General features: G+C 46.6%; 2 protein-coding genes across 8 annotated transcripts in view; both read left to right on the top strand.

The window, feature by feature from the left end:
* Positions 1–6599, top strand: part of PARP11 (poly(ADP-ribose) polymerase family member 11) — a 33736-nt gene extending 27137 nt beyond the window's left edge. For all 4 annotated transcript variants that reach the window (XM_061418211.1, XM_061418214.1, XM_061418212.1 and 1 more), the window contains 2 exons: positions 848–999; positions 2899–6599. In XM_061418211.1, the coding sequence (XP_061274195.1) occupies positions 848–999; positions 2899–3215 (469 nt within the window). In that variant the 3' untranslated portion in view covers positions 3216–6599. The remainder of the gene's footprint in view (positions 1–847; positions 1000–2898) is intronic.
* Positions 6600–6689: 90 nt separating this feature from the next.
* CRACR2A (calcium release activated channel regulator 2A) overlaps positions 6690–13168 on the top strand; it is a 160159-nt gene continuing 153680 nt past the window's right edge. For 3 of the 4 annotated variants that reach the window (XM_061418205.1, XM_061418206.1, XM_061418210.1), the window contains exons 1-2: positions 6690–7197; positions 8037–8197. The gene's annotated coding sequence lies outside the window, so the exon portion shown is untranslated. The remainder of the gene's footprint in view (positions 7198–8036; positions 8198–13168) is intronic. The other variant, XM_061418207.1, reaches the window with a different exon arrangement.

The following is a 13168-nucleotide window of genomic DNA, read 5'->3' on the forward strand; positions in this document are numbered from 1 at the left end:
GGATAGTTTTTACTGCCTTCGTTTGTATACAATACACATTATTATTTTGAGTTATACATCTCTTTCTGCATCATTCTTTTGAAAAATAATGTTGTCTGTAAAAGAGTTATCAGTGTTAATACACGTACACCTATTTCATTATTTTAATTTCCATATCTAAATATGTAATTATTTGTTCAGTTTTTTCTCTTGAGAGGATTTTAGGCCATTTTTAGTATGTTTGTTTTTTTTGCTTTTACAGTAAGTCCTACATGGAATATCTTTGTATGTTTTGGAAGAGGTTTGCCCACTGACAAGAGGGTTGAACTGGATGGTTTTATGTCCCTTCCAGCCCGAAGATTCAAAAGTGCAGTTCAACTAACATGTCGCACTCTGGGGATAAAATGATCAAGGCATAGTCCTTGCTCAAGGAATTTCACTGTTTAAAGACTCTGTGAACAGTTATTTATTGTCTGTGGTGTCATTTTTAGGTATCGGTAAAGCTTGACTGGTTTAAGCAATCAGTCATTTTACTGTGATGGGGCATCATCTGGGAGATCTATAGTTTTTTTTTTTTTTTAACTTTTTAAAATTAAAATATTTAATTGAAGTGTAGTTGATTTATAGTGTAGTTTGGGGTATAATTTTTACCCTTGTCTGTTAACTAGTAATTTTTGATGAACCAGTTTAGATGTCCCAAGAGCATGTGAGATTATTTTTTCCAGAGCTATTATATGTCCACTTGTGGTAGATGTTAAATTACCGTTTTCTGTTTCACCCATTCTATTGCGCTTCACTCCTTGAAGAATCAGTGATGCCACTTACAGTAGATTTCTGTGTGTTTTGTGTCTGTGCATTGTATTTTTAGGAAAAAGGCTCAGCTCAAGAAAAAAAGAGGCGTGCCTCAGATTAATGAACAAATGCTGTTCCATGGCACCAGCAGTGAGTTCGTGGAGGCGATTTGCATTCACAACTTTGACTGGAGAATCAACGGCATCCACGGTGCTCTCTTTGGCAAAGGTAATCATCCGAACCTAGTCGGAGTGCTAGGAGACAGTCTTCTCTTTGAGAGAGGATTAATGAGATTCAGGGGCTCCAGAGGCTTTAAGTTAAATGTTAGACGCAAAAGTTAAATGCTAGGCTCCTGGCACACCCTCAGAGTTTCCGAGCCGCCAAAAAGCCACTTCCTGCTTGTGCAAGATGGAAGGAAGACTTTTCACATCTCTCCGAGGTCAGATAACCACCCTCCACTGCTGCCCCCAAGTCCCAGCCATTCAGGTGGGACATCATGTCTAGATTTGCTCATTTTTGCATTATGACATTTAGTTTCCACATATGAGTCCTTTCCATGGATAAGTCTGTACACCAAACTGTTTTATGTCAAGTACACAGAGCACTAAAAAATAAATCAGTTAATGTGTACATGGTTACATAGGTCTATTTTTTGTTTTGTTTTTTTTAGAAAATGATAGGTTGGAATGTTGATGAGCTTTAAAGAATAATGGGGGAAATCCTCCCCTTTTTCCTAATGTTGTGGAAGTCTGAGTTCCTTAGTCTTTGCTCACTAGACAAGCCCGTTAAGGAGAGAGGGGAGGGGAAACATTAACATTAACATAAACATAAACATTAACATTAAAAGGTGGACCTTAACTTGGTCTTCCCTGGTGGCTCAGTGGTAAAGAATCCGCCTGCATTGCAGGAGACGTAGGCTTGATCCCTGGTCAGAAAGATCCCCTGGAGGAGTGCATGGCTGCCCACTTCAGTATTCTTGCCTGAAGAATCCCATGGGCAGAGGAGCCTGGTGGGCTGCAGTCCACTGGGTTGCAAAGAGTCGGACACGACTGAAGTGACTTAGCCTGTGTGTGAGCTGCATTGCCTGTGTCCTGGGTCCTTATTTTGCACCTTCCCTCCAGCAAGAGGGGCTGCGTTAATTTAAAAAATCACGGCTGAAAAGGCCATCCCCTTTATTTAACTGTGTAAGAGGATCAGAAAGGTATTACATAAATCCCACTGGATTTGAGTAATAGGGGACTTTGCAATTCATTTCCAAAGTGTTTTGGGTAAGTGCTCCCTTACTGAGGGCAGCCTCCTAGACCTCCCAGTTTGGAAGAGTCAGATGCTTCATGGAGATTCCTGTTTAGCCAGTAGACCCGTGAGCTTGTTCTTCTGGAACGTTCGGGTGTGAGCTGAATTGCATTCTCTCCGGAAATCTTTTCCTGGATTTCTGGATGTGGGGTTCTATCATTTCCAAAAATATTATTGAACTGTCACCTTGTAAAATAGAAACATGGTTTCTTGGGGTTTGAAATCATCTGTGCAGACCCGTGGTTTCACTGTGCTCCCCAGTGATGGGTGCTTAGATGGGTGGGTAGCAGGTGGGGAAAGGGTGGAAGGAAATAGAAGACGGAGGGAGGTCCCAGCAGTTACAAGGCGGGTCCTGCCACTTGTAATCACAGAAGCCACTTGTGTCTGTCTTACATATTGGATTTATTTATAAGATTTGTTTTTGGCCATACCACATGGCATGTGGGATTTTAGTTCCCCAACCAGGGATCAAACCTGGGACCCCTGCCTTGGATGCTTGGACTCTTAACCACTGGACTGCCAGGGAAGTCCCTGTAATATTCTTTTTGAATACCACTACACAAGTCCAGTAGCTGCATTTTGGTGGGGATGGGGATGGTGTTGGTGGTGGGGACTGGTCTGTACTAACACACACACCCCAGTGGCCATCTGCATCGCAGCTGTCCACAACAGACAGATTTCTGTTCTTTTCTTTAACACCTATAGTTGAGGGAATTCCACGTCTATCTTGGCTCTACGATTCCCTGTGTCTGTCCCCCTAGCCCCAGTAGTTTCGCTTGTGTTTCATACATTCCTTGGAGTAACCTTGGCTCTCCGGGGCCCTTTCTGTCTAAGGAACCTATTTTGCTCGAGACGCTGCTTACTCCAGCCGCTTCTGCAAAGATGACGTAAAGCACGGAAACACGTTCCAGATCCACGGGGTCAGCCTGCCGCAGCGGCATCTGTTCCGAACGCACAAATCCATGTTTCTCGCCCGAGTGCTGATTGGAGACTACATAAATGGAGACTCCAAATATATGCGCCCTCCCTCCAAAGATGGCAGCTATGTAAACTTGTATGACAGCTGCGTGGACGACACCTGGAATCCCAGGGTCTTTGTGGTGTTCGACGCCAACCAGATCTACCCCGAGTACCTGATAGACTTTCACTGATTTCACATCCAAGTCTTCGAGGTTGAGGGAGCTATATTCTTTTTCGCAGGGAGGTCTGCGCACCGATCATCTAGCCACTCAGTGTTAATGCTCTGATCCCTCTGAAGCAGAAAGAGGTCTCTCTATAAAAAGACACACTGACTTTACGGTTGGTTTGTTGTTCTGTTTCCGTTTGTCGCTGACGTTTGTTAAAGCGCAATACCACTGCTGTTTAAGGGCGGCGCTCAAAATGGAATCGTCTGAGTCACTCCATCTTTAAGGTTTACATGTGTGTCTTCAGGGTGAATGTTTTCAGTTCAAGTAGACTTAGTCCTATATATGATCAAAAAAATGTAGACATAAAAGTGTCCCTTGAGAGGAACTGAGACTTTGTAAACAAATTCTGAAATGATCATCCACTGATCTATGTGTTGCCTTGTTAGTCTTCGGGAGGATGGGAGGCAGTTTGAAACCTTGAAGCAGCCTGAGTAACTTGAGAGAAATCAGACACAAAAGAATGGTAGGCAGTGCTACCAAGCAGGCCAGAAGGAGAGGATCAAGACAGGGCATCCTCTCCTGATGCCTTTGGGAGAGGCAAAGAGTCAGTGCGGGGTGTGACTGGCCTTGCTCACCTCTTCTGCCTCCTGCAGCCCAAATGACTGCAATTAGCAAGCACCTCATCCCCTAGAGCTCCCCAATTCTTATACCCAGACTCCCTGCACAAGGTACTTACTGCATCTTCAAAAGGAAATTTTTTTACAACACATATTCTTGTTCAGTCAGTTGTGTCTGACTCTTTGCGACCCCAAGAACTGCAGGACGCCAGGCTTCCCTGTCCTTCACTGTCTCCCAGAATTTGCTCAAACTCATGTCCATTGAATCAATGATGCCATCCAACCGTCTCATTCTCTCTTTCCCTCTTCTGCCCTCAGTCTCTCTCAGCATCAGGGTCTTTTCCAATGAATTGGCTCTTCACATCAGGTGTCCAAAGTATTGGAGCTTCAGCATCAGTCCTTCCAATGAATATTCAGGGTTGATTTCTTTTAGGATTGATTGGCTTGATCTCCTTGCTGTCCAGGGGACTCTCAAGAGTCTTCTCCAGCACCAAGCACATACTTTCCCTTTGTTTCGGGTTCTTACAATGATTACTTCTAAGAGATTTTTAATCCGATCCTCCCCCCACCAAATGCACAGCTATTCAGCTATGATTTATAAAACCCACACTTCTAAATTCCCCATTTTGAATCGTTGCAGAAAGCCTGAGATGCTTGCAACCAATCTGATTTGTTCTTTTGAGTAGCAGTAGACAGTCTGCTCACTGTCTTGAAAAATTAGGTACAATTCATAATCGTGCTCAGTGAAGTTTGTTTACCTGCTCCATCTGCCTGGCTGTTCTATTTTAAGGAGGAATAAGTGATGTTGAAAGAACTTCCTGCCCCTAAAGCTATTCTAGCAGAGACAGGACAGCAACTTGGCAGAGATGTTACATAGGAGTTCAGGTGTCGGGTGGAGGATTTGATCATATGATTGTTAAAGACTTTTTTCAGCCTTGATTTTCTGTGGTTATAGCTGAAAAAAAAAATTTGGTATCTTTTTTTTTTTTAAGTTTTGCCATCTCCTAGATTTATTTATTTTCTGTCTGCACTTCGAGGGCATGTGGAATCTTAGTTCCCTGACTAGGGATTGAAGCCACACCCCCCTGCCTTAGAAGAGCAGAGTCTTAACACCGCACCGCCAGAGAAATCCCCAGAATACTGGTATCTTTCCTGGAAATCCTTTTTCGAATTCACTTTAGTACTAAATTCCATCTCCATTACCTTTCACCCCAATTTGGGCTGAAAGGTAGTCAAGGTAGTTTAACTTCTCAAGAAAAACCCAGTACATGTGCGCACCTGGGACGCTCAGCTCTGTCCCTTGAACTGCAAAGACACCATACAAATAAGGCGTAGGGAGCAGGTTAGGCGAGGCGGTTCTTCAGCTGCTGCTGCCTCCCCCAGACTCCCTGCAGCCCTGAGGGCATGTGACTGTGCCGAGAGTAGGTCACACACGGACACCTGCCACCCAGGAAGCTGTGTCCAGCTCACTGAAGCCAAGTGACAGCCGAGAGTTCCTGACTCTGATGTGCAGAGGAACAGCTGGTTTTGATGAAGTGCTGTTCGTGTTTTTAGAAAGGACACATTTTATAAACATGTGGAAGTCACCATGGAAATACAGGAGAGAAAGTCACCAGGCTGCTGCCTCATGGGAGGCAGCTTACCGCTGCTGCGGACCTGCTCGCAAAAATGACCTCAGAGACATCAGGAAGGCACATGCTGACAATCTTTTTCTTCTACTTATTTGTTACTTACATACAAACTGATGTTCAGACAGTCCCCAATTCAACACAGCTCTCTTTTCCAGTTTAATTTGATGGCCTCCCCAATGCTTGAATGGAATAACTGTTGTAGATTTTATCTCAGTTGGTAAAGAATCTGCCTGCAATGCAGGAGACCCCAGTTCGATTTCTGGGTCAGGAAGATCTGTGAGAGATGGGATAGGCTACCCACTCCGGTATTCTTGGGCTACCCTTGTGGCTCAGCTGGTAAAGAATGCGCCTGCAATGCAGGAGACCTGTGTTCGATTCCTGGGTTGGGAAGATCCCCTGGAGAAGGGAAAGGCCACCCACTCCAGTATTCTGTCCTGGAGAAGTCCATGGACACAGTCCATGGGGTTGCAAAGAGTTGGACGTGACTGAGCGACTTTCACTTTCATTGGCAGGAGACTCAAGAGACATGGTTTCGATCCTTGGGTTGGAAAGATCCCCTGGAGAAGGATATGGCAACCCACTCCAGTATTCTTGCCTGGAAAATCCCATGGACAAAGGAGCCTGGTGGGCTGCAGTCCATGGGGTCACAAAGAGTCAGGACTGAGTGAGTGCGCGTGCACACACACGCACGCACACACACACACATACAACTTCTGGACATTAGCTGATCTGACCTCCAGGAGACTAAGAGCCTGAGGTTGAAACTTGCAAGGCAACCCCCCAGGTGAACTCTGAACTTCACTAGCTAGCTCCTCTCTGTAGGCAGAGTGCGGTGAAATAGACATTGTAAGAGAGAAAGAACTGTGCTGTTATTCTTGTCTGAGGTCGTACTCCAAATCCTCTTTCATAAGAAAGACCTGAGTTTGATGAACTTCTTAAACGTGATCGTGTCGAGTTCATTGGTGTTAGCGTCCTCTTTGCTGTGATCAGCAGACTGATTTGAGAGTCGTATCATCACTGTGTAATGAGACTGGACACCACTGTTTGCCTTCTTTTCCTGTCATCATGTGTGTGCGGGTTGGGGGAGAGGGAATCCATTCCAGATTCATGAATAAATGATTTTTTAAATTTTGCCCTGAATAAACTGCAGCTGATAGTAACTGTTCTTTTATCACTTTGGTAATATCAGCCTCAGGGTTAAAAAAAATATATGTGTTGATAAGAAACAATCTCCTAGATCTTGTGGTGATGAAGAAGAAGGTTTTGTATCAGCGTCGCTTTCATTTCTAGACTGTTCCTGTGAGGATGGTCAAGACCTGGGAGCCGCTCTGGACTCACAAATACACTTTTTCTACATGGAGTAATCAGTGCTCCCTGTAGCGGGTCATGGAGGGCTGCATATGTTATATATTTCTTTCTGCGATGTCTATGTCTCATTTCCACCTTGCATTATTTAAACCTCAGTTCTCAGCTCAGAGTTAAAGGACTCTTGAGGTGTTTTGTTTCCTGTAACTCTTACGTAACCCACTTGCAGGTGTGGGAAATCTCTTGTTCTCGGTTTGAATCATCACAAGCAACAGCTAAACACATAACCCGTGGCGGAAAACACTTACTCCATGCAATTGAAAATTCCAAAACAGACCAGGGCCTGGTACCTTCACTCTCGGTGGCTCCTGGCCCAGAGGAGAATCCAGGAGGCTGTCTGCCCTCACCCGAAGAGTGAGCTTCCTGAGTCCACCGGCCTCCAGCCCCTCCCGGGTATGTCTTTTTGAAGCGAGTTAGACACTTCACTTAATCTTTCGGCTTCTGTTGGTCAAAAAGGGAGGTGTTAAAAGATCCCTTAATTGTAGAGTGGTAGAAAGGCAAAACAGAATGACTAAGACTACCCACCCATGGAAACAAGTTAAGTTTTCCATTTGCTGAAGCTAGGTCCCAGTCTGTCTAAATTGGACTTTTATTGGGACTCATTATGATGAAAATTCTGCTGAGTTTTGATGGATGATGGAGAAAGGTGATATCTTTACAGAAATGTGTCTAAGCCATCCAGCTATTTGATGTCACCTCCCAGGTTGCCCCAGTGGATCTCCTGTTCAGCAGGAGACACAAGAGACCTGGGTTTGATCCCTGGGTCAGGAAGATCCCCTGGAGGAGGGCATGGCAACCCACTCCAGTATTCTTGCCTGGAGAATCCCATGGACAGAGGAGCCTGGTGGGCTACAGTCCATGGAGTCACAAAGAATCAGACACGACTGATCAACTACACGCACGTGTACACACACACACACACAGATTGCCAAGAACAGTGTGCTAAAAACCATCTTACAATGGGTGTTTCTGGTGACCCTTCCATCCCAGAATGCCCTCTGGCCCCTGGGGGAGGGATGTTTTATTTATTTTTCAATAAACATGGACTATTTTGCATAAAATAGTCCATTTCTAGATGAAAGTATACATCTCTCTACTTGCAAAGTGAAAAAGGGATGGTAATAAAAAGATAGCAAGGAAAAGAAAAACAGAAGCCTTGTCAAAAATTGTTTTTGATCAGAAGCTTCAGCAACGTGACTATGCTTCATTTTACCCCCTTGCCCTAAATGTAGGGAAAGGTTTGACGAAAGAAGCCACTCTGCTTCACTTCCCATGGATCACTGGATCATAATGCTTGGGCACTGCTGATGGAAAAGAGGAATGTTTCAAAGAAATACGAGGTACACGGCTCTCGGGGGCTGCCTGGTCATCGAGAATGATGTCCATGGGAGAGGTGAGTCCCAAACGTCTGGGAAAGATGTTGACAGCTCATCACCAACCCCCACTATTCCTCAGGGAGTATCATTCCCAGACTCTAGGCTGGGAGCTGGCTGGGGAGTTGGTTTGGTGTGTCCCGCCTCTCCCCCAACCCCTGCTGGCCTGTGTTCCCCCCATCCCAGGTGGGAAGGCATCTTGCTTCTTCCTAACACCTGAGTGAGGGCTCCTTCCTGAATGTGACTCAGCTCGGCCTCCTGCTGCAAGATTATGTAAAGCGTTTTCTCAGCTCTAATTGCCTGGCTTTCGTTCCTCAGCCCTGCAGGCTAAGAGCTTGGCTTTTATTTGAACCTTCTCCCTGTGTGGCTGTGGATCTAAGAAATTAGCACTGGTCTTATTTATTTTTAATGGCTCCTCGTGAGAAGGGAACATACAGGATATGCCAACAACGCTTGTGTTCTCTGCAGCTTTTTCCGCTGTGCTTTGCCCTCCGCCGAGAGGCTGCACAGCAAGCTGATCCCGGCTCCCACCCTGCTGTTTAAGCCGGCTCAGGAGAGTCGCAATCCAGAGTTGAATTCAGCTCACCTCTGCAGTGTTAACCATGAACCCACGTGGTACTTCTTGTGTTTTCCTGTTCATTTTTAAGAAATACCTTGTCCTGAAGGGCTCATGACACTTGAGTATTTCTGCAGGTCCCATACAGAATCAGTAGACATTCTCAGTCTGCGTTTGATGAACATTCTTAGAGAATTCTTAAGAGAATCAATGTCTGGCCCAGTTCCTCCTCTTTATTCATTTAAGAAAAGGACCATCTTGGGAGCACTAATCTGAGTCTTATTTCTGACTTTGCTGGCTCCAGGTGACCTTGGATAACTCACGAGAGGGGAACCGTCACTTCTCAGAAGGTGAAGTTTAGAGACTGACCGAGCTCTTGGTAGAAGAACAACCTGTGGCTGGATTTCTCTAGGAACACCTGACTTGGCTGAGGGCCAAGAGGCAAGGGTTTGGGACGGGAAAGGAAAGGGATTGACCTCGTTTTCCCTGAATCTCCAGCTACTCAGTCTGTCCCCCTCAAGTTCACGTCTCTGAGTTCCAGGGGTGAGCCAGGCAGCAAGCCAGTCCAGCATAGCCCCAGCCCCGTGGGACTCATGGTGCAGCAGGAGGACATTCTGCACTGCCACAGGCTTTAGTAAGGGGGAAGCTAAGGCTGCTTGGCAGCCTGTGACCAAGGATGTAACCAATCCCGAGGGATCAGAGGAGGCTTCCTTGAGAAGTGACGTCTGGACACACAGATCAGAAAGAGGGGCGGGTGCTAGTTAGGGGGACTCTGGGCCTGGCCACACCCTTCTATGCCTCCAGGTTCTAGGAGATGAGGAACAGGTGTGGGTGTGGGCCAATGGAACATTCTTTATTATTCTAGTGAAGATGGCAGGATCCCAGCCACTTCAAGAACCAGAATCTGTCACGCCAATGCGTGCACCTGGCCCTGAGGTCTGGCTTCCAGAGGGCTGGGGGCTGACCCAGGGGGCTGGGTCAGTGCCGGGGGAGGGGGTGGGGAAGGGAGGGGGGCATGGTGACTGGGACATCAGCGGACGTTGCAGAGATTTTTATTCGACTTAGAATCCAGATGCTGATTATGCAGAGTTGTTCATTCCTGTTCCTGGGCCTTTGCTCATGCCTTCCTCCCCTGCTCCCACTGCCAGCGGAAACACACGCACATTCCTCCTTCTACCTTCAGAGTCCTTCACAGTCCCGTCTATCTGCAGCTTGGGCTCTGGGGTCAGATAACCAAGCTGAACCCTGGTCCCATCTCCCGCCAGCTGTTTGACCTCGCAGAGACAGAGGTTACTTAACCTCTCCGTGCTGCACCTCTGTGTCTGTAAATGGGGATAGTAACAGCGCCTAGGCTTCCCTGGTGGCTCAGCAGTAAAGAACCCGCTTGCCAGTGCAGGAGACACGGGTTTGATCCCTGGGTTGGGAAGATCCCCTGGAGGAGGGAATGGCTATTCACTCCAATATTCTTGCCTAAAGACTCCCATGGGCAGAGGAGCCTGGCAGGCTGTAGTCTAGGGGGATCGAGAGTTGGACATGACGGAGGACTAAACAACAGAGCCTGCCTCCTGTGATGAGCTGACTGTGGAGTGCCTAGGAGAATGCCTCAGGAAGGGTTATTGGGTGTTAACATTTAAGACCCAGAGCTCTTGGGAGCCCGACAGGTTCCACACAGAACTCGGAGTCCTGGGCATTCTTTTCTTCTTAGCACTTCAACTTGGCCAAGCAGCCCCAGAAGCAGCCCTGGAGCTAAACAATCAGGGTTGTAGCCAGCGAGAGTCCAGACCTGGAGCCATGGGGAGTCCCAGCAAGCGGGGCTTAGGAAGAGTTTATTGAGGATTTGGGGGGAGCCTCTAAGGACGTGGGGCTCTGCCCAAGATTGGAGGCTGCCAAGAAGCAGGCAAGTCTGCAACTGGGCATTTCGAGGAGTCTTATCTGTGGGACAGGAAGACGAGCCGGAGGATGAGCTGGACTTGGTCACGGAGCAGCTCCTTCTGATGTGGGGTGGGTGTTTGGTATTCTGTGGGTGGTTCACTGACCTTGTTGTCGTCTATGCTTAGAGCTATGAAGTGGCCTTGCTCTGTCTCATCTAGCCAGGGTCTCCTCATAACTTCTCCTGAGGTTGGTATTCTGCAAGTTGATCAGTTCAGTCGCTCAGTCATGTCCAACTCTTTGCGACCCCACTCCAAGTTTATGGCCACTTTCTAAATGTCAGAGGCTGCTCTCTTTTTCTCTCTCGATCCATTAATTATTTATTTGAACTAATTTTTTTCTCCCTCAAGAGAAACTGTAAGTGAATGTATTCATTCATGCAACAAAACAATAGCTGAGTATCTATATGGACAACGTGCCAGGCAAGATAACGTGGTAAAAACCCTGCCTTCCTTCAAGGAGCTCCAAGTCACAAGTCAAGACCGAAAGGCCGTCTGTGTCAGTCTAGTTTGCTCATCAGCTTGTCACCAAGAAGTTTTCCATCCTGCCTGGAACTCCCAAACCCCTGCTTCCACGAGGCAGAGTTAGGAACTCAGTGTGAAGGTTGGACCTGCCACCCCTCCCCATTCCTTGCACCCCTCGGTCTGCCCAGGGACCAGGTGTTCTGTGCGTGTTCCGTGCTGTATCCGCGTGCGGTCCACAATCAGGAGGGGTAAGGGAACTCGACACCCTCGCACCTCAGCGCTGTACGCGCTCTTCTCATAGTTTTCTCAGAAAACGATTTCAATTCAACAAACTCCTTAATGTTGATTCTCCTTTCTGAATGGCTTTGCTCTGTAGGGTGATTGTGTTTGGCTGGAGGTCAGAGACCACCTTATAGTTCAGTTCAGCTGCTCAGTCATGTCTGACTCTTTGCGACCCCATGGACTTCAGCACACCAGGCTTCCCTGTCCATCACCAACTCCCAGAGCTTGGGCAAACTCATGTCCATCCCATTACAGGGGCTTCCTAATTAGATCAGCATCTGGGCGGTGAGATGCTATTGTGAGCAGTGGACACTAGAGGGCAGCATCTCCCCCAGACGGCGGACAGCAAAGTCGGGCACTGAGCTACCAGCGGTAAACTGTGGAGAACAGGGGGAAAGGACCCCCCAGAAAGTTTCTGGTCTCCTCTGCTCAAGTCCATGCGAGCCTGCATTCATCCCTTTTGTAATAATTGCTGGGAAAAGTGAGACCCTTTCGAACAGTAACCTCTTAACAGGTTTTGTTTATTTATTTTTAAAGCAATTGCTTTTTGTTTGAAGCACATAATGCAAGAACTCCCTACATCAGATTCTTTAAAATAGACACACCTTCTCTTCTGTTTTAGATACCACCAAACAGTGTGATGGGGTACTATGTCTGAAGCCTGCTCTCGGAAGGGCTGGGGGAAAAATTTCTTTGTCCTATTCTTTTTATTTTAATTGGCATCATGTCCCACAGTGGCTCAGTCAGTAAAGAATCTGCCTGTAATGCAAGAGACCCAGGTTTGATCCCTGGGTTGGGAAGATCCAGTTGAGGATGGAATGGCAACCCACTCCAGTATTCTTGCCTGGAGAATCCCATGGACAGAGGACCCTGGCGGGCTACAGTCCATGAGGTTACCAAGAGTCGGACATGACTGAAGCTGCTGAGCACAGCACAGCACATCTAATCTCTCTAAAATATTTGCCTAGATAACCTTTTCCCATACCATCACTGAATCTTTATTTTCTTTTCTCTTACGAAATTTTATGTCACCTAGCAAATATTTGGAGTACTTTCTGTGTCCATAAAGACAAAAATAGTTACTCTTCAAAGCTTCCCTCTCCAGTCATCAAATTAAATAAAATCACCATCTCTAATCCTGTAACTTCTTTCTTGCCTTCAGTTCAGTTCAGTCACTCAGTCGTGTCTGACTCTTAGTGACCCCATGAACCACAGCACACCAGGCCTCCCTGTCTATCACCAACTCCTGGAGTCCACCCAAACCCATGTCCATCGAGTCGGTGATGCCATCCAAACATCTCATCCTCTGTCGTCCCCTTCTACTACTGCCCTCAATCTTTCCCAGCATCAGGGTCTTTTCCAGTGAGTCAGCTCTTCCCATCAGGTGGCCAAAGTATTGGAGTTTCAGCTTAAAAATTAGTCCTTCCAATAACACCCAGGACTGATCTCCTTTAGGATGGACTAGTTGGATCTCCTTGCAGTCCAAAGGACTCTCAAGAGTCTTCTCCAACACCACAGTTCAAAAGCATCAATTCTTTTGCACTCAGCTTTGTTTATAGTCCAACTCTCACATCCATACATGACCACAGGAAAAACCATAGCCTTGACTGGACGGATCTATGTTGGCAAAGTAATGTCTCTGCTTTTGAATATGCTATCTAAGTTGGTCATAACTTTCCTTCCAAGGAGTAAGCATCTTTTAATTTCACGGCTGCAGTCACCATCTGCAGTGATTTTGGAGCCCAGAAAAATAAAGTCTG

This window comes from Bos javanicus, chromosome 5 (genome assembly GCF_032452875.1).
Source record: "Bos javanicus breed banteng chromosome 5, ARS-OSU_banteng_1.0, whole genome shotgun sequence".
NCBI classification, from domain to species: Eukaryota; Metazoa; Chordata; class Mammalia; order Artiodactyla; family Bovidae; genus Bos; species Bos javanicus.